At 33.7% G+C, this 27996-nt stretch overlaps 1 protein-coding gene across 1 annotated transcript; it reads left to right on the top strand.

Moving 5' to 3' along the window:
- The first annotated feature begins 20 nt into the window (after positions 1-20).
- On the top strand, positions 21-27416 carry LOC121731094 (elongation of very long chain fatty acids protein 2-like). The gene is made up of 5 exons (XM_042120429.1): positions 21-144; positions 4976-5166; positions 26096-26167; positions 26378-26680; positions 27107-27416. The coding sequence occupies exons 1-5, from the start codon at positions 93-95 to the stop codon at positions 27278-27280; spliced, it is 792 nt and encodes a 263-aa protein (XP_041976363.1). The 5' UTR covers positions 21-92; the 3' UTR covers positions 27281-27416.
- The last annotated feature ends 580 nt before the right edge of the window (positions 27417-27996 follow it).

Below are 27996 nucleotides of genomic sequence, written 5' to 3'. Positions count from 1 at the left end.
AGCGTCGTGACTCGTGATTAGGTTTAGTACGATTTCGGTGGGCAGAAGATGCGCAGGGTCTTAGTTTGAGTGGAACAGGAGAATACAGCAGGATGGAGAACGTAACGACGATCAGTGAAAGGCCCTTTTGGGAATACAAAGACAGTAAGTTATTTAAAGGAATGTGAAAATAATGTGACAGCTGTTAGAATTGCACCTTATTAACTCTTAAAATATATAACTTTCAATAGAGCTATATTAACTAAATCATCTATATCATAAAGCACTTCTATTAATTTAATCAAAAACTTTGTTCTCTCTATTTATCTGGGGGCACGGCAGTGCCCCAGCCAAGCTTTAAGGCAAAGGCACGGCCGTACCATACTTTTCTCGAAGCGGTTCGCGGCTATTTCACACCCCCTTTATCTTTAAAGTTAACAAAACTAGGGATTCAGAGGACGGAGAGGACTAGGAGCAAGTATTGAAACTAGCTAAGCCTACAAATTACATGACATTCTGATAAATAGTTTACTAGTTACGGATGGTCAAAGTTACTACATGTTGTCACTCACTGACTGACAGATCATAAAAATTCTAAGGTACTTTTAGAATTTAGCAGATATAAAACCTTGAGATTCGGCACTAAGATAGGTCGTTAGCCACAATAAAGGAAAAATTATGAAACCGGCCAAGTGCCGTACCGTAAATTTGTATGGGAGCCCCCCTTAAATAAATAGTTAATTTCGTTTTTATTATTTATTATGAAAGTTAAAATACAATTAAGTATATTCTCAAAACTTCAAGGGCCTTATGGAGTTATGGAATATGCCGTTATGGAGATAGAGCAAAAAAGGGCAAAAAAACGTATTTGTTTTATGAGATTAATAATTAATTTTGTTTAAAGTTTGCTATTTGTTTTTATAGCGGCAACAGAAATAGATTATTTTTTTAAAATTCATATAATAGCTATAGCGGTTATCGAGATACTTAGTTTATACTGTGTTTAACGTACAAAAGGCATTGTACGTTAAACAGATACAGAGTCTAAACTAAGTATCTCGTATATACCGCGATGTAGAATCGCGGCAATAGACTTATACCGCGATTCTATAAGCTATACCAAAAACACAAATTATTTTGTTTTCGGTATAGCATGAACCTCGTATCTAGTCAAATAAAAAAAAAACTTGCTTGGCCTTAATCTAAGTTCTATACTTACGTATGTAAACAAAATATAAAGAATGTAAACAAAAATTACAAAGCAAAGGACATGGGATGGATTTAAATAAAAGTTTAGTTTTAAATTAAAGAATTTCTATTACTCGATAAGAGTAGTGTACTTAATATTTCGTGGAACATATTTCAATTTTTTTTTGTAAGACGTATAATAGTTTCCGAGATATCGCGAAAATAGTGTTGTCACCCTTTTTTTCCAGATGGCGGCCGAGGGACAAGGGTAGCGACCCCACAATCTTGAGATTAAGCTTCTATTGACCCCCCCCCCCTAACATAACCAAAAATAAAATTGCGTCCTCTAATAAATGTAATATTCGGTCCTAAAATTGTAACATTTCAATGGACTAGATGGGATTACGGCTGTTTTGATATATGCTCTTAGAGAATAGCACCGCTCTAGTCAATTTTAGGTAGTCGTGAATTGGGGTGAATAGAATTTTACTCCTGCAAGGAACGTGAAAACACTTACATCAGTGCAGCCCTTACAGTATAAAAGCTTAAGGGGCCGGGTGCCATCGAAATTCTCATACATACGTAATACCAAAATCATTTTCATTAGTGAGTTATTTGTCAGCTTAAAATAGTAATTAGTTAATAAAACCTAGGTTTCTGCACAAAAATTTACTACAAAATATTTAAACACTAAAAAATATTTTTTAGTGGTTAAATTTTTTTTAGTAAATTTACTACCTACTAAATATTTAAACACTAAAAATTTAGTAAAACACAAAAAAATATATAAATAAATAGTAAATTTACTACGAAATATTTAAACTCTAAAAAATATATTTTTTGTTTTTAAATATTTTGTAGTAAATTTACTATTTATTTATAAGTATATTTTTTAATGTTTTGCTATATTTTTTAGTGTTTAAATATTTTGTAGTAAATTTTTGTGCAGGAACCTGTGTAATTACAATTTTAAGCTGAAAAATAACTCAAACATGTTAAACATTTTCGTATGAGAAAATGATTTTGGTATTACGTATGTATGAGAATTTCGATGGCACCCAGCCTATTATGCTTTCTGTTCTTAAAACAACGCTGAAACTCCCAAACGTGTATCTATAAGGAGTCAGGAGTTCTCTGAGCATCTTCGAAACTATGGTATACCTTGACCCAATATTTGACTTTTTGGTAGCATATTCTTAGTACACATCACATAAAACCAAAATCACCATATGTTTCCATATAAATTTCGAGGACTTCCCTCGATTACTCATGGATCCCATCATCAGGTCACTTTTGTGAACATGATACCAAATTGGAGTGAAACCTAATACAACAAAACAAAAATTTCGAAAATCGGTTCACAAACGGCGGAGTAATCGTTGAACATACAAAAAAAATATATCCACAGCCGAACAAGAAAAGCCGGTAAAAAAGTTTGGAAGTCGGTAAAAAAGATGCTCAAAAAACTTGCATTAAAAAATATTTTGTGTGATGTGTACTAAGAATATGCTACCAAAAAGTCAAATATTGGGTCAAGGTATACCATAGTTTCGAAGATGCTCAGAGAACTCCTGACTCCTTATAGATACACGTTTGGGAGTTTCAGCGTTGTTTTAAGAACAGAAAGCATAATATGCTACTATGCAATTCATATTCATCATCATCATCGTCATCATCATCATTACCACGTCGTGTTAAGGTCACCAATGTCTCACAGAATAGATAACAGTACAAGGCATAGGTATGGATACAATAATAATAATTATGTACATATAACATAACAACATCAATAGGCTGTTTATACACGGCGGTCGGCGCCACAGAGGCGACGGCGTCGCCGCCGTGCGCCACGCGGCGCGTGCCGCGTGCGTAAAATATATCGTATTCAAGTTCTAAGCGACTTAGGTACATACCACAAAATTGAACAAAACAAATTCAACATTTACTTCAGAGCATAAGGCGCACATTTTCCAATACTTCTGAGATTTGAAAGAAATATTAAGTTGCTTCGATATTACGCTAGTATAATAATTTAAACCATTATTTATTTACAAGATACATTCCTAAAGAAGTTAGAAGTTAGCATTCGGATCGAGACGCGACGCGAGAGCGAGACCGAGACGTTTTAAATATTTATTAAAATTATGCCTCCACAACACCACAATTATATCATCACGTTATGTCCTTATTATATTGGTACTTTTCAATTGATTCAAGTTCTAAGCGACTTATGTACCACAAACTTGAACATAACAAATTTAACCTTAACTCCAGATCGTAAGGCACACATTACACATTACAAACGTGACTGGTTGATCTCTCGGCGTAAGTTCTAATCGCTTGGCGAGTATCGCTGAGCTAATGTTTCGTAGTTGCCAGCGAGGAGCGCGTCGCGGCCGCGAGTCCCTTTCACTTCGCTTGACCACCGGCCTACGCGACGCACGCACCGCGGCTAGACCTCGAACCAGTATACACAATACAGTCTATTCTCATCGAAGACGTCTTTTATTTCTGGCGGAGACCACCAGCGCCCCTGGAGCTTTGCCATAACACGTAGCTCTTGTCGCTCAGCGACAAACTAGTGAAGCGAGTGCTCGCCGGCAGTGTGAACAGTCAGCGACCAACTGATTGTATATGTGCATCTCTTTTGTTTACACGGAATATACATAATATTATATATAATCTATTGTACGTTTCTTGAGCGAGAAAATAGCCGATAATTAGTCGTTTTCTCGCCGTTGCATTGGTGGGACAAGTGTCCAAGGGCTGAATCACACCGGAATTTTAGGGCGCTGCGAGCATTTCGAGTGTCATATTATGATTTTAAACTTTATCTTTATTATTTTAATACATAGTATCGCTTACGGGCGGCCGCGAGACTTTCCAAGTTTCACTTTGATTTTTTTAATGTATGGTTTAAAATTACGTACCTACCTGATATTTGGAGTATGACCACAGAATATATATTAGTATGGTATGACTCTTATCAAATTGTAATAAGATACGTAGAATATACGCGAGAGTTTACTAGGTAACTAAAAAGAGTGAAATTATTATTTTTAACAAAAAATTAAAACCGACTTCAAAATGATGAAGATTGAGTACTTGCAGAATTAGTTGAGGTTTAGCCGAATTCGGAAAAAGGCACTATGAGATCTAAGGAAAAATTATTTAATACTTTTTAGTAGTTCATATTATAAGGATACTATTATTGTTTTTACCTTGGAAGTCGGTTTTAATTTTTTGTTAAAAATAATACCTAACCTATTGTTTAGCGAGCTCGCATTTGTAAACATTATATAAAATGTTACACATTTTGTCTAGCACTTTGGCGATGTAGATTCATCGAGGGTGTAATTATTTATAATTTCGTACGCTAAATAATGGGTAATAAAAACGGGTAATAAAAATATAACAGTGACGATTAATCGACGATCATTATAATATTTTACTTAGAAGCAGGATTTCAGAATACTTGTGCTCATTGCCGAGTCGCTATAATAATTATAAAAGAAAACTATTGATAAAAATAAGTTGAAGGCTTGGCTCGAATGTGATCTGAAAACTTTTTACGATAGAAATATTGCATTACTAAGCAATATTTTGCTTGGCTCCTTTTTACATTTCATGTTTTTGGTGGAGTCTTTTATAATCTTTGGTTTCTCTTGCAGCTTCACTAGACTACGAATAATAAAAACTATTTATTATTCGTAGTCTATAACATAAAACGCTTCTATTAATTTGTTAAAAAACTTTATTCTCTCTCTTTATCTTTATATTATTTTATAATATTTGTTTTCTATTGCAGCTTCTTACGCAGATGGATGGTTCCTCGTAGGATCAAACTCGCAATTCTTCTTCATTCTCTCCGCCTACCTGGCGTTTGTGTTGAAAGTCGGACCCTCTTTAATGAAATATAGAGCACCCTTTAAATTAACAAACATTTTACTGGCGTACAACATAGCGCAGGTGGCGGTTTCAGCATACATTTGCAAATTAGTAAGTACCTACTTAACCTTTGTCTACACTCTACGATTTGTATGTAAGTTTTTCATTCGGCATTTCATTGGTCTATTTCCATTTAATAGCATCTATACTAATATTATAAAGCGGAAGAGTTTGTTAGTTTGCTTGTTTGTTTGAACGCGCTAATCTCAGGAACTACTGGTCCGATTTGAAAAATTCTTTCACTGTTTGATAGTCCATTTATCGAGGAAGGCTATAGGCTATACTAAACTAAACTGATAGAAGCGAAGAAATAGAGGAAAATGTGGAAAAAACGGGGGGAAATTATTTGAAAGGGCTTATTTGAACGCGTTAATCTCAGGAACTACTGGTCCGATTTGAAAAATTCTTTTAGTATTAGACAGCCCAGTTGTCGGCAAAGGTTATATTTTTTACGCTAAAACTAATGGGAGCAAAGAAATAAAGGAAAATGTGGAAAAAACGGGGGAAATTATATGAAAGAGCTTATCTCACGAACTACTAGAGCATTTTTTCTGTTATTTGGATCAGATAGGAAGTATACTACGTAAAGGATCATAGGCTTTTTTTTATGGACTAATTTTTCTGTGAAATACCTAATTAACGCGGGCGAAGCCCCGCGGAACGTCTATCTATATATAACTAGCTGTCCCGGCAAACGTTGTTTTGCCTGTTTTCCCAGTTTTCCTACCTTTCTCTTGAAGTTTTTTCTGAATTTTTTTTTCTATAAACCTCACGGAGCCCGAGACCTTGCAAACCCATGGAAATCGGTTCGTGCGTTCTGGAGTTATAGCGTCAGGAAGGAAAACCCGACTTATTGTTTTTTTTTTTTAGAATTTTTCTCTCCGTAAGAACCATCCTCGTACTTCAAGGAATATTTAAAAAAAGAATTAGCGAAATCGGTCCAACCGTTCTCGAGTTTTGCGCTTAGCAACACATTCAGCGACTCATTTTTATATTATAGATAAAATCGTAGGAAAGTCAATTCTGTACATTGAATATTTTTGTACTTACATACAATAAATAATACTTGGGACGTGATCTATGCTAACGCGGACGAAGTCGCGGGCAACAGCTAGTCAACAATAATAATTATACGACTGGGTATACTTTCTCATTCTTTTCACAAAAAAATTAAGATTAAAAATACGTAATGTTTATCATTCCAGAATCAGTGGCAAATTAAATTGTTATGCTTTACTTAAACTATACAGGGTGCAATTAAACCTTCCGGCCAAATTTCGTTATATTGATCCTCGTTAAAAATAAAAATAGACGTATTTCTTCTTTTTTAATCACTCAGCACTAAAATGTTGAGGATAGCTTCCGAAAGTTTTTCTAAAAAACACTACAATTAATGGACACTACGCGTCACCAGCCCCCCTGGTGTTACCTCCCGCGTCACCCCCGCTCTACCCACCGCCGCGAAGTGACCGTTCTGCAACGGTTTTAAGTGGGATAAAATATGTTGTTGTAAAGAAATTAACACCCTATTTTTTTGTTAAATGGACTCTCCTAATGATACCTAAGCCCTAAAAAAAAATTGCCTGCTAGGTTTAATTGCACCCTTTAACGATTACTCCGCCGTTTGTGAACCGATTTTGAAATTTTTTCTTTTGTTGTATAGGGTTTTACGCCAAATGTATAACAACTACACTTATTATATTATATCCATAAATTACTTTGCACTTATAGTAGAGCAAATAAATTACCAAATACCAACACAAAAAAATATAATAAAATGAGATTTATACACAAAAATGAAGTAACATTAATTGACTATTTATTTTATAGACCTTTGATTGCATATGTAACACGATAGCTGAAGAGAAATGCATCTACGAATCCGATAAGCTGCAGTACAAGGTCAGTACAATTACTATTAGGAGTTATTTAATGCAACTTTAAAATCATTGTCTAACGCTCAGGGTGTTCATAGTATAAGCCGGCAAATTATTACCCTTACCCTCCCCGTTACACTTCCTGTCCTCGGTCACATTTTTAATTTTTCCTTTAGTTCTAGCACATTTTCAAGCTGTTGGCGAAAAGCTGCAGTCATCCCTATACCCAAAGTTCAGTCAGCTACGTCTCCTTCTGACTTCCGGCCCATATCCATTCTTCCTTTCTTATCCAAAGTCCTTGAGCCCCTTGTTTATCAACAACTTAGCTCCTTAATAACAATGGTCTGCTCAGTCCTCTCCAATCCGGTTTTAGACCCGGGCACAGTACTGCTTTAACTAAAGTCTCCGAGGACGTGCGCCTGGCCATGTCAAATCAGTAACATATAATGCTAGGTCTACTGGACTTTACCAATGCTTTTAATACCGTAGACCTTGACATATTAATAGCAATGCTAGGCGCGCTTCACTTTAATGATCTGTTCTTAAATGGTTCCGCAGCTCTCTTTTTGGTAGGACTCAATGTATAAGGATCAATGATCGGATGTCTAGTTTCTGCAGTATATCTGCAAGCGTGCCTCAAGGTGCTATCTTGTCCTCTCCCTTTTCCATATTTATTAATTTAATCACTCCCCTCCTATCCTGCTTCTTCCATGTTTATGCGGGTGATCTCCAAATTTACACCTACGCAGGAGCGTAATGGCAGACTTATAATAAATAGTAAATTCAATGGCAGACTTAAGATCATTGGCAGGAACCAATGATCTTAAGTCTGCCATTGAAGCAATTAATAAGGACCTTACAACAATCCTACATTGGAGTCATTCTCATGGCCCAGCATCTATCACAAAACCAAATTATCCGGCCAGATTACAATTCTTTGCCTACCATATTTTTTGACAATGTGTCAAAAGATTGCCTTGCAGTGGGGTTGTTAAGAACTTGGTTATTTATTTCGACACGGCCCTTAAGTGGTCTCACCAAATTTTACAGGTTAGTCGTAAGCTCTTTGCTACGGTGGTGGATGAATTTACTGCCCGTTAAGACTAAGGTCGAGCTTGCTCAGTCTTTACTTCTACCAATTTTAGACTATGCAGACGTTTGTTCTATATAGATCTTAATGAGAAATCCTACTTATATATATATATATATATATATATATATATATATATATATATATATATATATATATATATATATATATATATATATATATATATATATATATATATATATTTTAATAAAGGCGAAAGTTTGTTTGGATGTATGGATGTTTGTTACTCTTTAACGCCAAAAGTACTGAACTGATTTTAATGAAACTTTACGATAATATAGCTTATACATCAGAATAACACACACGCTACAATTTTAACCGACTTTCAAAATGGGGGAGGTGTTATGTTCGTTTTTTATGTTCAACGATTACTCCGCCGTTTGTTAACCGATTTTCAAAATTTTTCTTTTGGTATATAGGGATTAGGGTATCATCTCAATTTGGTATTAAGTATATTCACAAAAGTGGAGATCTGATGAAGGATGCATAAGTAATCGAGGGAACTCCTCAAAATTTATAGGAAAACATGTGGTGACTTCGGTTTCGTGAGAAGTATTCTAAGCATATGCTACCAACAAGTAAGATTTTGCACCGAGGTATACCTGGTATACCGTGGTTCGGAAGGTGCTGAGAGAACTCCTGATTCTTTATAGATACAAGTTTGGGAGTTTCGGCGTTGTTTTAAGAACGGTAAGCATATTATACTTGCTACTATGCAAATTACATTCACCATCATCATCATCATCACTACCATATTATACTATGCATCGTCCCATGATTATGAGCCTATTATGACCCTGTTATTGGTACTTTTCATAGTCTTTTAGATCGAGACTCGAGTTTCAAGCGATAATTTTAAAAAATCTATACTTAATATTATAAACCTAAACCTTGCTTGAACGCGCTAATCTCAGGAACTACAGGTCCGATTTAAAAACTTATTTCAGTGTTAGATAGCCCATTTATCGAGTAAGGCTATAGGCTATATTTTATTACGCTAAGACTAATACGATTTATACGACCGAAGAAAATCAGGAAAATGTGGGAAAAACCGGGGAAATATTAGAAAGGGTTTATCTAACGAACTACTGGAGCAATTTTTATGGCAATATTGGGCACAGATATAGAGTAGATCACGTGAAGGGAGTGTAGCTATTTTTATGGGAAAATATACGGTTTCCGTAAAATTCCTAATTATCTCGGGCGAAGTCGCGCGGGACACCTAGTACCTAAATAAACTTGAAAGGTTGCAAAACGTCGGCATTAGGTTCGTTTATGGGCTGCGCAAGTTTGATAATGTCTCTGAGTATCGTCAGCGGCTTGGTAGGCTGCCCATCAGGCTCCGTAGGGAAAAACATGTCCTTGTGTTCCTATAAAATATCCTGTTTGACCCACGTACCCCCTCTTACCTTAAGGAGTGTCTTTGTAGTACTGAACAAAGCTGTGCGTTGAGATCAGCGTACCTACGCTAATAAGCTTGTTGTGCCAATTGCTAAGTCTAGATACATTGCCGACTCCTTTGCTGTAAGAGCTACGCACTTGTGGAATGACCTTCCACGTGACATCCGTGACTCAAGGTCACTTGCCATCTTCGGAATGAAGTCACACGCTAAATAATAATATTATTTTTAAGTCTAAATCATATCATAGAATCTAAAAATATTAACGTCTTTGTTATTTTTAGTATTACTACGGCCTGCACGTGTATATGCTCGCTAAGCTATCCGAACTTCTGGATACCATCTTCTTCGTGCTCCGTAAGAAGGATCGCCAGGTCTCCTTCCTCCACGTCTACCACCACTCCCTTGTCTTCTTCTACTCTTGGGCTCTGATGTCCTACAAGGACGCTTTCGTTTCCGTCCCAGTGATCGGATTCATGAACTCCTTCGTACATCTGATCATGTACTCGTACTACGCCCTGTCAGTGTTCCCAAGCATATCAAAATACCTGTGGTGGAAGAAGTATATCACGAAAATTCAGATGGTGAGGCTATTATTAATGATTTGGATAAATTAAATGAAGAAAAAGGGAGTGATAATGCTAATTCTTTATTTACAGATCCAGTTTTCTCTGCTGATAGCGTACATACTTTATGAGTATATGACATCGCCCTGCAAGGTGCCTAAGTCAGTGGCAATACATTTGTTATTCAACATCTCGCTAGTGCTCGCCTTATTCGTTAATTTCTACATACAGACATACAAATCGTCACAAAATTTAAAGAAATCATAATAAATAATACGTATGAAAATTGTTTTTTACTGTGCACTTATTGTCTGAACAAAGGTAACTCATATATTATTATATTAGTGAAACTTAAGACCGAACCAAATTTCAGCAAAAGTTCAGTGGTATGGACGTGAAGAGGTGACAGATAGACATACAGACACACTTTTGCATCTAAACTTAATATTATAAAGCTGAAGAGTTTGTTTGTTTGAACGAGTTAATCTCAGGAACTACTGGTCCGATATGAAAAATTATTTCAGTGTTAGATAGCTCATTTATCGAGAAAGGCTAGAGGATATATTATATTATCACGCTAAGACTAATAGGAGCGAAGAAACAGAGGAAAATGTGGAAAAAACGGGAAAAAATATTTGAAAGGGCTTATCTCACGAACTACTGGAGCAATTTTTATGTTATTTAGTACAGATATGGAGTAGACCACTTGGATGGACATAGACTATGATTTGCGAAAAAATTTACGGTTTCCGTGAAATTCCTAATTTACGCGGGCGAAACCGCGCGGAACGTCTAGTTTATAATATTAGTTTGGATTTTCCGTAATACATAATATTTATTACTTCTGGTTTTGATTGGGTACTCATTGAAAAGACCGGTATCTGAAAAATTTCTACCGAAGCTTATACTAATTAATATTATCTACTCATTGCCGCTTTCAATATCCGTACTGACTACTGACATCATCATAATATTAATACGTGAACGAAAAACTTTGTAACCCTTTTTACGAAAAATGGGGAAACGTAGGTGCATGAAATTTTGCACAGTTATAGTTCATATGGTGAAGGAGTGCATCGAGCTAATATTATTTTGAAATTATGCTTCTAACATACATTTTTTTAACAAATAAAACATTACACACACTACGACACACACACATGAGAAATTACAGATTTTTCCTATACATACGAATTATACTATTTTATTTATTGTTGAAGTCTGTTGACACTTGACAACAAGTTGACAAATTGAAAATGGATTATAGTTTTTTTTATTGAATCTTAGATACTATTAGACAATGATTACACGGCCAGTCTGAGATCAGCTAAGTCCCAGATGCAAGAGTTGAAAAAAAATTGATAAAGTCAATATTTTTTACAAAATATAGGTAGTATTCCTAATGTGGTTGAAACTAAGGTCGAATTTCGATCACTGGGCGATCTCTAGTTTTTATTATTCGTGGACTGACGCCAATCAAAAACTCTGTTGAACAAAAACTCTCATAGTAATATAAGTAATTAGGACAAAGTTTTGGCTTAAGGTTTAGAAATTCTGGCTACTTACCTAAAATAACATTTTATTATTATTTCACTCTTTTTAGATATCGATAAGGCTTAAAGACTAACGTGTGCTTAGTGACTCTGCATCCAGGATACACCTTCATAATTCTAAATCTTCAGAATTCTGAGGTCACTACTCCTACAGAACTTCTTAACACGTTCGCTGCTTAAGTAAATATGGCATACCTAACGAAATGTGCGTTATGAGGCATAAACATTTCAGAGTGTATAGTTTCAGTGGTGCGATATAAGGCGTATCAACCTCATGGTATGTGTTCATCTTTAGAAGCTAACTAATACTAAAGCCAAATATACATTATCGGTTAAAATTTATATATATCATGATTATCATCATAATAAGGTCGTTTGGAGTAATTTCGAAAATAGTGTAATTCCGAAACTTCCACAAATAAATCAAATGCATTGATATTTTCATAATAGCAACGGTGGCCTAGACGCTACGTTAACTTACCTCGTTGCATCAGTCGCCCCAAGTCACTAATGTCGATAAAACGTGTGCTGTGTGCAACATCACAAAACTTGTCATTTTCGTGCCATTTTGTCCTCAAGTCCTCTTCGTAACTACCCCAAGGACGTTTTCTCGGGATTCTGTTAAGTTATGCTAGAATTTCGTAGTATTTTCGATAGATTAACGTTATTTACAACTATCTGTATCGAATATTATTCAATTTTAGCATGTTTAATTTTATTTCGGTTTTACACCTTTGGAGTAATATTGATGTATGAAACCTACTTAATTTAAGTATTTAAATAAAATAAAAATGTTACTATTTTATTTAATTTATTTATTTTTACAAAACCCTACAACTACATTAGATACATATAAGGTGCATTGGGGCAATATCGTAAAGTTTTTGGAAGAGTGAGTATATTGTGTCATTGTTTCAAGTTTAGAAGACGAATTTGTATATATTGTTACCTATAACTGTAACATTTTAGTTATAATAAACATATTTCCATGTGAATTGTATATTTTTTAGTTCAAAAGTATTTACGGATTCTGATATAACTACCCCTTTAAAATATAACCCTATTTCTACTTTTCATGGGTAATTTCGAATACTCAAGGTGTAATTTCGAATAACAGCCGAAACACGACCTAATGTAAAAATACATTTAAGGCACATATTTATTTTTATTCTATTTTACCCCATACAAAAACATTGTGCATACAAGCCATAGAAGACACCAAACTAAGTTTTGTACCGAAAAATTTTCGAAATTACCCCATCGGGGATGCAGATGTCCTCAACATTTGGAGCAAAGAAATAAATAGAATAAGAACAATAAAAAAGCCAACGAAAGTGGTAGCTAACAGAGATAGAACTATTAACCTATCAATATACAGAAAATCTGCTGGTTAGGGGTGCGTTTTAGGGTTCCGTAGTCAACTAAGTTTTGTTGATTAGTGAACTAAAACGACTAAAACGGTACCCTAATAAGCTGTTTTTTTGTATAATGATAGGTTATTATAGTTATATAATTCAAGAGTAACCTTGTCCTACAAATAGAACAATCCATATTTTAGGACCATCAAATCGGAATATTATTATGTTGCACACCCCTGCAAAAGACTATGAAAAAATTTTTGGGGAAATTTCGTTAACAAATTTACCCCACTGGGGTTATTTCGAATGTTTATTAAAAATCATAGCTAGAGCAACATAACCTATTCTTAGGAAAGCAAAAAACGTCAAAGCTTCTTTAAAACAAACAAAATATTACGTAACTTACCTAATTTCTGTGTAAAAAAATACGGGGTAATTTCGATAATTTTGATAATCCCAAAAAAATCATAAAATTGCACTTGGCGCGAAAAAATGAACTTAGCGCACATACACTGCCGGCTGACGGCTCGAGGGAAAGGAAGTGGGGGAGGTGATTAAATTGGCGTCTCGGTTAATGTAGCCAGAGCTCAAAATTACTTTCTGTTTGGTAATTATTTGCCATTTTCGGAATATCCCCATTTTTTTTTTCTTCCGAAGTTACCCCAATGCACCTTACCACAGTTTAAGTTGCAATAGTTTAAATTCCGATCCCTTCTACTAGTAGAAGAAACAAAATATTGAGAACCGCTTACTTTAAGTTGGGGTAATTACGAATTAAAAGTAAAAAAAAAACATGTACAACAGAAACTAGTAGCAAAAATGGCAAAATAACTAATGAGGGGTAAATACGAATGAAAATGAAAAATATACCTTCAATCTATAATATGCGAAAGAGTTGAAATTTGAACAACTTCGAAATTACCCCAGTATATTTCGTGATTGCGCCAAACTCAAAAAAATTACAAACGTAAAATTTGACATAGAGAATTAATTAATATAATCGTATATCTTTCAATCAGATGCATATGTCACAATAGACATAAGGACCAGTAGTTCGACTGCAAAGAGACGGACAGGTTTCAATATCTGTCAAATTCGTCGGGTTTCACTAGGATTGTAAACGGAATATGCCTCGCGCTGGCTGATATAATTTATTTTTAAATATTTAAAATAAAGATTTCAAAATTGGATTCTGACAATTTTAATCGCATGTGCCAAAACACAAACAACAATACGACCAAAGAGGAACACGTCCAGCGAATATGTCATAGTTTTAAATTCGTAGGTAACAAGTTAACAACCCTAGCGACGATTTTAGTCATAATACGTCAAATTTAAAAATTTCAACATCAGTTCTAAGTCGGCATACTCTATCATTCTGTCTACTCTGCATATGTATTTTACAGACAAAAATAATGACAATTATTTAAAAAATAACATTAAGAGTAAATGTAATAATAATTGAAATATTTCATTCAAAGGTCACCACAATTGTAACTCGTCAAAATTTATATCGGAATTACCCCAATGGACCTTAATTCTAAAGAATGACTTAAATTAAATTTAAGTTCGCCCCAGGATCTGATAACAGATAGCTGTGAAAATGCAGAAAATATTTGTGGGGTTGAAAAACCTCATAACGCACGTAAGTGAAGGTTAACTAATGATAAATCTAGTGATGGCTAAGTGGTACATCGATAAAAATAAAATACTTCGTTTTTATTCAAAACTTGATTATTATGAATGAGCAATATAAAAACATTCAAGGCATTTTTTCGCATTCCTTCAGTGGTTGAGACGTGAAGGAAGGTAAAAAACAGACAGTGTATACGTGGGGGAGCCATGCTTTGGCACGAATGGGCCGGCTCGACCGGAGAAATACCACGTTCTCACAGAAAACCGGCGTGAAACAGCGCTTAGGCTGTGTTTCGCCGAGTGAGTGAGTTTACCGGAGGCCCAATCCCCTACCCTCTTCCCTTCCCTACACTCCCCTATTCCCTTCCCTACCTTCCCCTATTCCCTTCCCCACCCTCCCCTATTCCCTCTTAAAAGGCCGGCAACGCACTTGCAGCTCTTCTGATGCTGCGAGTGTCAATGGGCGATGGAAGTTGCTTTCCATCAGGTGACCCGTTTGCTCGTTTGCCCCCCGTATTTCAATAAAAAAAAAAAAAAAAAAAGAGCCGGCCTATTCGTGCCGAAGCATGGCTCTCCCACGATATATAACTTATAAGTTTGGGAAAAGCTATGCAATAGCTTAAAAAAAAATAAAAACCAAAAGCAAAATATTACGTACATAAATATGAATAAGATAGGCCCGGGTAGGACATGAATTTTATACGAGGATGTAAGAGGTGCCACTTTTTCGCACTGAGCCGGTACAGTGTACCACTTCAAAAGAGGCGAGGCGTTTGAATCGTAGCAGTACGTTTGACATGCCACGACATGTGAGCCGTCTTGAGGCGTGAATTTATATTTACTTATATATTTTCTCCCTAAAAATATATATAAATATAAATTAAAATATAAAATTATTTCGTCTTCATCTAAAGATTCAGATTTTTTTAATTATAGGTACATGTTGACATTGAATTTAACATTTTATTGGATGGACTAAATGTTACACAAGATCCATCATTTCGATTTAATGTAAATCGGACAATAAATTTAAAAAATTAAAGAGTCAAAAGATCCTCAGGAAAATACCCCTAAAAATTCAGACCACCGCGACAATCATTTCGAAGCGGTACATGTTATAATGCTGAGCCGCTCTTACATATTGCCGTCTTGTCCCGGACAATAATTGTAATGTCTCTTGTAAGTCCTACCCTTTCTTGTTATGCGAAACCAGTATTAAAAAGAAAATCCGTTTATAATATCAGTTTTCCGATGAAAACCAAGCAAAATCATTTTTTTTTATGTTGAGTTTTCAATAAGGCATAAGATAGAAATAGTGTCATAAGGAACCATTGTTTTAGAACTAGAATTTAAAAGTAAGTTATTAACATTAAACCAATGTACTATTTTTGAGAGAGCACTGTTTACCTCGTCGTAGTTCGACTGTTGTCGCTTCACTTTAAAAATAAGTGAAGTGTCATCAGCAAAAAGCACTACCTATCTCATTATTATTATCCTTAACTAGATAAGGTAAGTCATTTATATAGATGAGAAAAAGAAATGGGCCTAATATAGATCCCTGTGGGACACCTAATTCTATTTTGGTTCCTTTGGACCTTTTACTATTTACCTCAACCCTTTGAGTCCTATTTTTAAGGTAAGAAGTCAAAAGGCTGAGAGCAGAGTCTTTAATTCCGTAGTGGCGCAATTTCCTGATCAATGTAGCATGCTCAACACAATCGAAGGCTTTGGAGAGATCGCAAAACACACCTAAGGCATCCTGCGACTCCTCCCAAGACTCAAAAATACTGCAAAGAAGTTCTATACCAGCATCCATTGTGGATCGACCCTTAGTAAATCCGTATTGATTATCATGTAATAAATTATAAGAATTAAAATGTACTAGTAATTGTTTTAAAATATTTTTTTCAAATATTTTACTAAAGGTCGGTAGAATTTATATAGGCCTGAAATTCGTGGGATCCGATTTAGTTCCGGCTTTGAATAAAGGAACAATCTTGCTATGCTTCATTAAGTCAGGAAAAACACCATTTTTTATACAGTCATTAAAAATCATTGCTAAAAAAACTTTTCAAAGACCGTCGCAACTTCTTGATCATTAGTAATCTTTTTATTTTCAAAGTATAGTTCAAAATCAGAGCTACGACAGGTGACATTTCCAGTCTCACCCGCTATTACCTGCCATGTTGTTTTGATTTTATTTTTAGAGTTTTTAATTTTATTTTTTATATATAGGGCTTTAGCAGCTTTACAAACTTTTCTGAAGGTTTTTGAGTAGTTTTTAACATATGCTTTAAATACTTCACTATTGTTAATACACCTTTCATCATATAAGTCATATAATCTTTTCCTACTTATTTTTATTCCTTTTGTTGCCCAATTAATAAATTTAGTTTTTTTATTACTGTTTCTAACCGTTTTAGAAGTAAATATTGAATTAAATTGAGTTCTTATCACCCTAAATAATTTATTAAAAGCTTCATCAGAGCTATGTGAGCTGTCCAATAAATGGATATTTGAATTTAATTTACTTCTAAATTGCTCAATACGTTTTGTGGTCACAGGAATAAACACAAGATTTTTCTTCGCATCATTGTCACATTTGATATTAAAAGAGGCTATTTGTCCACAGTGATCAGAACTTAGCTTATTAATTATTTCTTTTTTGTCTGGAATAAGATTAGTAAATATATTGTCAATACAAGTGGCTGTAGTCTCACAGACCCTTGTAGGTTCCTGAAACAAACTGTAAAGGTTATACGATTGAAATAAAGATGTGAATCTAACAGTAGTTGAGGTTAAATCTAATAAATTAATGTTAAAATCGCCACATATAATAACATTTTTCTTAGATGCACATATTTTTGACAAAATGTGTTCCATAGTTACTTCAAAAGATTCGTATAACCCTGATGGAGGCCTGTATACGCCTACAATTATTAGATGGCTCAGCTCTATGCAGGCCACTTCTATTATTCGTTCAGTAGAGAGATTCACAATATCCTTACGTTCCTTAAATTTAAAATTGTTTCTGATTAAAATTAAAGAGCCACCTCTAATGGCATTTTCTCTACTGAACGAACTTACTATCTGGTGATCATTGAAGTTGAAAATGAGTTCATGTGATCTAAACCAATGTTCAGATATACACATAATATCAATGTTAAATTCCTTCAAAAATTACTCAATTTCAAGTTCTTTACCTACCATACCTTGTAAATTCTGATGCACCAGATTAATTAAATTACAATTATTTTCACTTACTATATTTGAATCTATTAAATTGGTAGGATTTTGACTATTTAAAGGTAATTTATTTCTGCAAGAGTTTTTTTCCATTGTCTTATTATCTAATTTAAAGAAATATTTGGAACATATTCCAATTCGTTCAAAATATGACTAATATTCTGCTCAATAAAAGCAGTAGTCGAGGAAGCCAAATACTTGGCTGATTTTATAAACAAAAAGTTAAATAGCAACTTGGCTATACGTCTTTTATAAAAATGAGATAAGAAGTACTTATCTCTTTTCATAGTAGATAATTTCAAATCTAAATTATTAATATCTACAACCTGACATTGTGTATGCGAGTCATTTAAAATAATACAATTATTATTTACAGCTGTATACATTAGGCTATTCAGCTGATACCTGGAAATGTTTTCTTTATTATATCTCTTTGGCAACATTTGAATGTAGGGAAAAGTAAACAAGATGACTTTTGTAACATTTTTTATATTAAATAATTTGTCCAAATATTCAGTCATCTGTTTTTTGTTTAATTTTCCTCTCCTCCCAACTAAAAGTATTAATGTAGTATTCGGACAATACGTCATAGTTAAAGCCCTTTTTAAAATTTCAGTGTAAGAAGCTCCGGGCATACAAAAATTAGAAAAAGATTGTCCGATACACATTCTATTCGCTTTGGGTACGGAAACCTAAATACGGGACCCAATTTATTATAAGACTTCGTTGTCTTTCCGTCTGTCCGTCTGTCTGTCTGTCTCCAGGCTGTAACTCAAGAACTTTAATAACTAGAGAATTGAAATAATAATAATGATAATGTATATATAATATATTATCTCTTGCCGCTATAATAACAAATAAGTACTAAAAACAAAATAAAATTAATATTTAACCCCATTCAACAAACGTGATTTTTTTGCCTTTTTTGCTCTATATCAATAATGGCAATAGGTAGGTACTTGATTTTTTCTCAAAGTCCTTAGTTATGTTATGTCTACTTTAATATATTTTAATACTTTAAAATAGAAAATTAAGAGGGGCTCCCATACAAAAAACACAATTTTTGGCCTAATTCGGCTCTGTAATGGTACAGAGGTAAGGTTGAGATTGATAATTTTTATGTTGTGACTGTTCTAATCACAGAAATAAATCAAGATAGAACGGCTAAGCGGGTGGAGTACGCGTGTTTCAATCTTGCTCTGTCGTGCAAGACTTGATCACACCGGAGCGGTTGTGCAAAAATGCCTCATTGTGTAGTGTCTAATTTTAAAAACAGAAGTACGAAAGTGAATCGGTCAAAAGGTGGTATTTCTTGCCACGGGTAAGTTATTTATTTTAACTAAAAGCAAAGCAAAAATTGACGCGATCAATAGGGAATATGCAAAAAAAATAATTCCATCTCAAATATATTTTTCTGTAATCTTTATCATCCTCACATTATAATCAAAAGGTATTTTTTTTAATTAGTTATCATTTAAACCCATGAAATGTTGTTTAAAAAATGAAAATTAACGGAGGGAAATTCAAACTTACTAAACGCGCCACTATTGGTCGAAACGAAATGTGACGTCAGATGTTACATATCGGCGTCAATATTTTTACTGTGGTTATAGTATTTGTTAGAAAATAGTTTAAAACTGGTGATTTCTAGTGAATCTATATTTACAGTGCATCTATATGAGTATAATATTAGGTTTTATAAATGAGTATATTAGGTTTTATCAAAGCACAATCGGACTATCTACCGAGAATAAATGCATTTATGATGTTAGAATATTTTGCATCAAACCTTGATTTTACGATTTTATTTAATTAGACTAGCTGACCCGGCAAACGTTGTTTTGCCTTATAAATTATTTCTAGTATAAATTTAAAAAGTGAATAAAAACCTATTCTCAGACCTAACAATAAGTATACAAAATTTCAACAAAATCGGCTTAGCCGTTTTGGAGGAGTTCGCGCACAAACAGTGACACGAGAATTTTTATATTTTTATATATATTAGATATTCCAATCATTATGAACAATTTACGTTGAGTACCTACGTAAGTAGCTACTTGTTTGTTTCAGATCTTCTATTGCAAAATTAATTTACTTTTGACTAAATTGCATGAAGATGTATAAAAGTAACATATAAGTATGCTATATACTCAGCATACTTACGTTGAAATGATAATCACAATAGTAATAAACACGATAATGGAGATACATTATCCCTTTTCATCATCTTACACCATGGTTCTCGTATTTTTACATCGTTTGGAATACGAAAAATACTTTGTCAGCTGGTGTGTTTCTAGTAATGCTTTTGCACTTCAGTATCACACAATACTTGTAAGAAGGTTTTTTAGCCTCTTCCATGATCTCAATTGCAAATAAACCCGAAAATAAGTACGAAGTATCTTAATCACTAAAGGAAACAAACACGGGACATAACATCTGACGTCATCAACATGGCGCGCTAAATGCCGGCGTTTGAACGGTACTAATTTAATCCATACTAATATTATAAATGCGAAAGTATCTCTGTCTGTCTGTCTGTCTGTCTGTCTCGCTTTCACGCCAAAACTACTGAACCGATTGCAATGAAATTTTGTACACAGTTATTCTAGAGTCTGAGAAAGGACATAGGCTACATTTTGATGTGGGAAAATATCTTATTTCCATGAAAATATCGATGAAAATTAATTCGCATTGCGCGTGGCCAGCGCTCATCCCGGGGGTCCTGGGTTCGAGTCCCGCAGGCGGAACAAAAAGTTTTCAATGTTCCTGGGTCTTGGATGTGTATTAAAATAATATTTCAAAAATCTTAAATATATTTTATGTATAATATTATAAAAAATCCAGAAATATATCGATGCAATGAACATTTTATTTCTAATACGATTCAACAGATGGCGTTTTATTTTTTACTTCATTGTAACATAGAACTAATCATACTTATAATTAGTTACTAGCTGTTGCCCGCGACTTCGTCCGCGTGGACTTCAGTTTATAGCGCGCGATGTCAACAAAATTGGTGTCAAATGCTTTTATAAAAAAATCCTGGTACCCCTTAAATCAATACAGCTGTCCAGTGTGCACATAATAAGTATTTCATTTTTTTATATTAAACTTTATATTTTATGCCAAATTTTAAAGCTTATTTAGCCCCCAATTACACAACTTTACCCATAAACTATTTATCATTGATAGGTTTAAGGTTACGTCACTGCACAGATAAAGTACTGAGTTATTTAATACCTACCGTAGAATAGATCAACAATCGAAAAAAATCGAAACTTAGATGGAAGATGATACCACCTCTTATAGAAAGACTATTGAGCAAGCGTCAGCGCGATGTAGAAGACGCACGGCGCCATCTATTATGAATTTTTGAACTAACTTAATTTGAACAAATTTAAGCATTTTCACCCCCTTACACCCCTTTTTTTCAATAAAAAAGTAGCCTATGTCCTTTCTCAGGCTTTAGACTATCTGTATACAAAATTTCATTACAATCGGTTCGGTAGTTTTGGCGTTTGGCGTGAAAGCGAGACTGACAGACAGACAGACAGACAGAGATACTTTCGCATTTATAATATTAGTATAGATTATGTGCACACTGCACAGCTGTTTTTGGGTATTTTGATTAATTAAGGGCCGCGCTACACCGGAATGGCAGCGGCGAGGCGAGCACTTTCAGCGCTGCCATTCCAGTGTAGCGCGGCCCTAAGAGGGGTACCAGTTACCAGGGTTTTAAAAAGTTTTTAAATTTGACACAAATTTTGTTGACACCGCGCGCTATAAAGTCCACGCGGACGAAGTCGCGGGCAACAGCTAGTTAGTGTTTTAAATTTCAATTTAAAGAATAATTTGAATATTTTGAAGCCTATTTATGTTTTATTCTCATTTATAAAGATATAAAGGACTAATTAAAGTCGTAAAAAAAATCATGCATGCAAATATATTCCCTATTCCTTAGCAACGCACGCGCGTCGCCGTTCTATCCTGATATTTTATTTCTGTGGTTCTAATATTATGTTACATACCAAATTTCAGCTTTCTAAGACTTCAGGAAGTACCCTAACAGTTTTGGTGATCGGTGAGTCAGTGACAAAATTGTGGGTTTTTGGACACCTATAAAATCTAAAGTATAATAGCTACGATATTCAAACTTTGCGCATTTAATAATTTTACTCATATCAGTATACCTTAAAAATTTGAACAATCTGGCGTTATCCAAACCAAAGCAACTAATATATATTCTGTGACCAAAGTTACGAGGGTTCAAAAATACGACGAAACGTTTCGAGAAAAGGTAGGTATTGCACCGGCCTTGCGCTTCGCTTGGCTTGTCTTGGCGGTTTTTTTATTATATTATAATTATTATTAGTTTGAAGGTATTTATTATATTATTAATATGTATGTTAGATTTCAAATGGCTATATGGGCCTCTGATGCCCGAAATAAAAATGATTTGATTTGATCAATTCAAGATTGGCCAAATACAGGGATAGTGAAAATCTAAAATTTGCCAAAAGATAAGATTTTACCTTCGATCAAATATTTCTTTGACAGATATAATATCTTTGAGGATTATTAATGAGTCAATTTTGTAATTTACTGTTTCTCATTTGCCTAGACGTATAAACAATTACAGGAATTTCAATAGTCAGAATTTTTTTATTAATTTCACAAATAAATTCATTCTCAACCCAGGTATTGAAAATAATTATTTTTAGTCTCGGAATACTCCAGCAAGCAAATGGCATATTTATTCTTAATTCTGATACACACAAAAATCATTCGAGAGTTTAAGTAAAATAGGACATCTAATAGTTTACATTTAGTTTATGTTTAATGGAACCACCACTACCAACCAACCTTTCTTAACCTATTTAACATTAAAAATTTTGTTAAGGTCGATTTTAAAGAATTAAGTTTAAAGATTTACGTCTCATTAGTTATTCGCACGTTATTCGGTCCCGCTTTAAGTTAGGTTTGTACTATTTGTTTATTTATTAGAAATTATAAGTTTCCAATAAACACCACCTTCGATTGACGTAAAGATATTAATTAATTCGTTTCTATAAAAATCAGCAATGAAAATCGTGGAATAATGAATGTAAATGAAAAAGTTGGCAAGTGGAATATAAATTTAGGTGTAGCGTCGTGATTAGGTTTAGTACGATTTCGGCGGACAGAAGATGCGCAGGGTCATAGTTTGAGTGGAACAGGAGAATACAGCAGGATGGAGAACGTATCGACGATCAGTGAAAAACCCTTTTGGGAACACAAAAACTGTAAGTTCTTTAAAATTATTATTTTTAACAAAAAATCAAAACCGACTTCCAAGGTAAAAACAATAATAGCATCCATATTATATGAACTAAAAAGTATTAAATAATTTTTCCTATCTAATAGTGCCTTTTTCCGAATTCGGCTAAAAATCAACTATTTCTGTACTCAATCTTCATCATTTTGAAGTCGGTACCAGTTCCAAAAGTTTCAATATATCGCTGGCCCCGGGCAACAAAGCGGTAAACTTTTTAATGTTATTTGATTTTTGGCTTCTCTGAGTATTAGTCTATCACCCCTATTTATTTCATATTTTTAAAATAATATTTTGGGTATAATAAATGACAAAAGCTTTATTGAATCGAAAATTCTCTTACGACTTAAACTGTATTCTTGCATTACTCTATGAAACATAACTAAAAAAACCGGTGAAGATACGATACAACTAAGCTTTCGCTGTAAGATACCCCAGAAGAACGGAGTAATCGGCTGGTACGCTCGAAATCTAAAGCGAAAAATACGTCGTACTATGTTCTTACAGCCGTAAATCTCAAGCGGTTTGGTGTTTTTATAAAGTCAATAAACAATGTTACAATTGAAACAATATCGTTTATTAGTTGTATTATACTTTTTTCAATTATTTCAATAATTTTTTATACTATTACAATTATTTTGATATGATTAAATAGGTAAAAAAATTAACTTTCATATGAGACATCACACATTTGTTTTGGACCACTGTACGCTGCACTATAAACAAAATAGATTATATTGTCTCTCCTGAACAAAACGAGTTTTGATATTACGCCTTTATTGCCCGGGGCCAGCGATAAAATAAAATAAAAATAAAATAAAAAATGTTTTATTTCTGAGTAAATTTGAATCAAATTTTTTCAGAATGTCTACCTGATGCCTACCACCGGTTCGGGAACTACCCCGGCGAGAAGAACCGGCGTAAGAAACTCGCACGGGTTCCACTTTTTACCAAAAAAGTGAGAGAAAAATTATTTTTTTTAAAATAAAGTTTACAATTTTGTAACTTAATATTATATACAATGTCAACATACATAATTGTAAGTCATAATATAATAATGTAGAAGTAGCCTTGCAAGAAGCCATCCTACTCCCAAGATGTGCCATCTTCTATGAAATCATTGACCTTATAATAAGCTTTGGCACACAAACGCTCTTTGACTACTTTTTTAAATTTATTAATGGAAAGATTTTGAACGTTTTCTGGGATTTTATTGTAAAGGCGTATACATTGACCTTTAAAAGATTTACTGACTTTACTAAGTCTGATCACTGGCATGTCCAGCTTGTGCTTATTTCTAGTATTTCTACAGTGAATGTCACTTTTAACTTTAAATTTATTTATATATATATATATTTTTAGGGTTCCGTACCTCAAAAGGAAAAAACGGAACCCTTATAGGATCACTTTGTTGTCCGTCTGTCCGTCCGTCCGTCTGTCAAGACCCTTTTTCTCAGGAACGCGTGGAGGTATGAAGCTGAAATTTATATCAATTACTCAGGTCTACTGTCCCTTGAAGCTGTGAAAAAATCAAACTTCTAAGCCAACGCAATCAAAAGATACAGCCGTTTATGCCGCAAATTTTTTTTTATAATATATAATATATATATATATATATATAATATCAGCTGCAGATCATTTTAAACAATACTTACATTTAAAAAAATCAAAGTTAACACATTGGTGACCCTGTCGTGGTAATGATGATGATGATGATGATGAAAGTAATTTGCATAGTAGCATATGCTTTCAGTTCTTAAAACAGCGCCTAAGCCCCCAAACTTGTATCTATAAGGAATCCGGAGTTCACTTAGTATCTTCGGAACCATAGTATACCTCGGTGCAAAATCTTGCGTTTTGGTAGCATATACTTAGGATGCTTCTGATCAAAACCAAAATCACCATAATATGTTTCCATATAAATTTCGAGGAGTTCCCTCGATTACTCATGGTTCCCATCATCAAGTCACCACTTTTGTGAAAATGGGACCAAATTGGAGTGAAACCTTATACAACAAAACAAAAATTTCGAAAATCGGTTCACAAACGGCGGAGTAATCGTTGAACATACACAAATAAAAATAAAAAAATATATCCACAGCCCAACATATAACCTCCTCCTTTTCGGAAGTCGGTTAAAAATGTGATAATAAACGTGACAGCTGTTAGAATTTCTAAACTTACAAACTATTAATAAATTTAACTTTAAATAGAGCTATATCAACTAATTTTTTTTTTAAATCGTCTATAGCCTACGAATAATAAAAACTATTTATTATTCGTAGTCTATAACATAAAACGCTTCTATTAATTTGTTAACAAACTTTGTTCTCTCTCTTTATCTTTATTTATAATATTTGTTTTCTATTGCAGATTCTTACGCAGATGAATGGTTCCTCGTTGGATCAAACTCGCAATTCTTCCTCATTCTCTCTGCCTACCTGGTGTTTGTATTGAAAGTCGGACCCTCTTTAATGAAAGATAGAGCACCCTTTAAATTAACAAACATTTTACTGGCGTACAACATAGTGCAGGTGGCGGTTTCAGCATACATTTTTAAATTGGTAAGTACTTAACCTTTGTCTACACTCTACGATTTGTGTGTAAATTTTTCATTAGGCATTTCATTGGTCTATTTCCATTTATTAGCATCAACAATAATAATATCATACGATTAAGTTTATCATAAAAATATTATATAAAGTTTATCACTTCAGAATCAGTGGCAAATTAATTTATATTATGGTATACTTAAACTACTATAATATAACTTATGCACTTCTTATATACATCCGTAAATTACTTTGCACCAGTCGTATAGTAGAGCAAATCAATTATCAAATACCAACACTAAAAAATATAATAAAATGAGATTTATACTCAAAAATGAAGTAACATTAATTGACTATTTGTTTTATAGGCCTTTGGTATAATATATAACACGATAACTGAAGAGAAATGCATCTACGAATCCGATAAGCTGCAGTACAAGGTTAGTACAATTAGTATTAGGAGCTAACGCTAAAGGAATTTAAACTTATAAAAACCACTAATGATATTATATAAGTCTAAGCAACAATCAGGGAAAATCTGTTATTTAATACAACTTTAAAATCATTGATATAACCTCAGAATAATTACATTTTTAGTATCTAAATCATATCTTAGAATCATGAAATATTAACATCTTTGTTATTTTCAGTATTTCTACGCCCTACACGTGTATACGCTCGCTAAGCTATCCGAGCTTCTGGATACCATCTTCTTCGTGCTCCGTAAGAAGGATCGCCAGGTCTCCTTCCTCCATGTCTACCACCACTCCGCCGTCTTCTTCTACTCCTGGGCTCTTATGTCCTACAACAGGCAGGCTTTCTTGTCCGTTACGGTCGTTGGCTTCCTAAACTCCTTCGTCCATCTGGTCATGTACTCGTACTACGCACTTTCAGTATTTCCGAGCTTAGAAAAATTCCTGTGGTGGAAGAAGTATATCACGAAAATGCAGATGGTAAGTCTTCTGATCTTTCGTTTTCGTTTTCATTTATTTAATCCAATTAAATAGTAACCACTCATTGTGTATTTTGACATATTTATTAAAGTCCGTAAAGCCTTTTAAGTCCTTGAAGTTTGGAAAAATTGTTAGTTTTTATGCAAATATTATAAGAATAAAGGAAAAATGACATTTGTTTTAAAAAAAAAATCAAATTAATTCTATAATTATAAACTTACAACAATTAACCGTGTACCTATTTAATTGTTTGAAGTTTGAACACATTCACAATTATTGCGCATTTAGTATTTACGTCAATAGACATCTAAATTTTAATTTCTAAATTATTTATTAACAGTTAATTAATAATTTAGAAATTAAAATTGAGTTACTACATAAATCTCTCTTTAATGTTCCATTCATCAATATAATATTTTTTCTCAGATCCAATTCGCTATGATAATAGTGTACGTCATATACGAGAATACGATGACCCCATGCAAGTTGCCAAGCACGCTGTTCATCCACATGCTGGCTAACGTATCCCTCGTGTTCATCCTATTCGCCGACTTCTACAGGAAAACCTACAAAACATCACCAAATGCAAAGAAGAAATGAAGAATGAGAGATTTAAATTAAATTAATCTCTGTGATAAGAAAATTTTGTTTATTGAGAACAAAGAAATCAAATGTTAACAAGAAACTTAATGCACCATGAATTTATAATAAATTATGTTACTTTTTTCATTCATACTACAACAGATTTTTTTTTCAATCAAGGTATCTAAGAAAACTGTTTTTAATTATTTATTTTATTATGTAAGAGAACTATGTATGTTAGCTGAGTAACTGTGTTATATTTATACCGGTATAAGATAATAAATAAAATAAATATAAATAAATAAAATATCTTTTTATTCAAAATGGGTATCATGATACACTTTTTGAAAGTCGAACGAAGAAACTACGTTGCCTACCACCGGTTCGGGAACTACCCCGCCGAGAAGAACCGGCGTAAGAAACTCGCACGGGGCCATCTTTTGCAAAAAAAAAAATGGAAAATTACAATGTTATGGCTTACAGCTATGTAACAAAATTAAAAGAAAAGTAACCTGCATGGAGCCACCCTATTCCCAAGGTGTGCTGTCCTCGAAGAAATCATTGACTTTATAATACGCTTTAGCACACAAACGTTCTTTAACTGCTTTTTTAAATTTGTTTAAAGGTAGATTTTGAACATTTTCTGGGATTTTATTGTATAGGCGTATACATTGGCCTTTAAAGGATTTGCTTATTTTGGCTAGTCTGAACATTGGTATTGCTAACTTGTTCTT

This window comes from Aricia agestis, chromosome 10 (genome assembly GCF_905147365.1).
Source record: "Aricia agestis chromosome 10, ilAriAges1.1, whole genome shotgun sequence".
In the NCBI taxonomy this organism is placed as follows: Eukaryota; Metazoa; Arthropoda; class Insecta; order Lepidoptera; family Lycaenidae; genus Aricia; species Aricia agestis.
Note: the sequence above shows the minus strand (reverse complement) of the source record. Positions and strands in the feature narration are given on the sequence as shown.

Coding starts and splice junctions, on each gene's coding strand:
- LOC121731094 (XM_042120429.1), top strand. CDS start 93: ATGGAGAACGTAACGACGATCAGTGAAAGGCCCTTTTGGGAATACAAA. Junction 5,167..26,095: donor CAGCATACATTTGCAAATTA/GTAAGTACCTAC, acceptor TTTGTTTTATAG/GCCTTTGGTATAATATATAA. Junction 26,681..27,106: donor ATATCACGAAAATGCAGATG/GTAAGTCTTCTG, acceptor ATTTTTTCTCAG/ATCCAATTCGCTATGATAAT.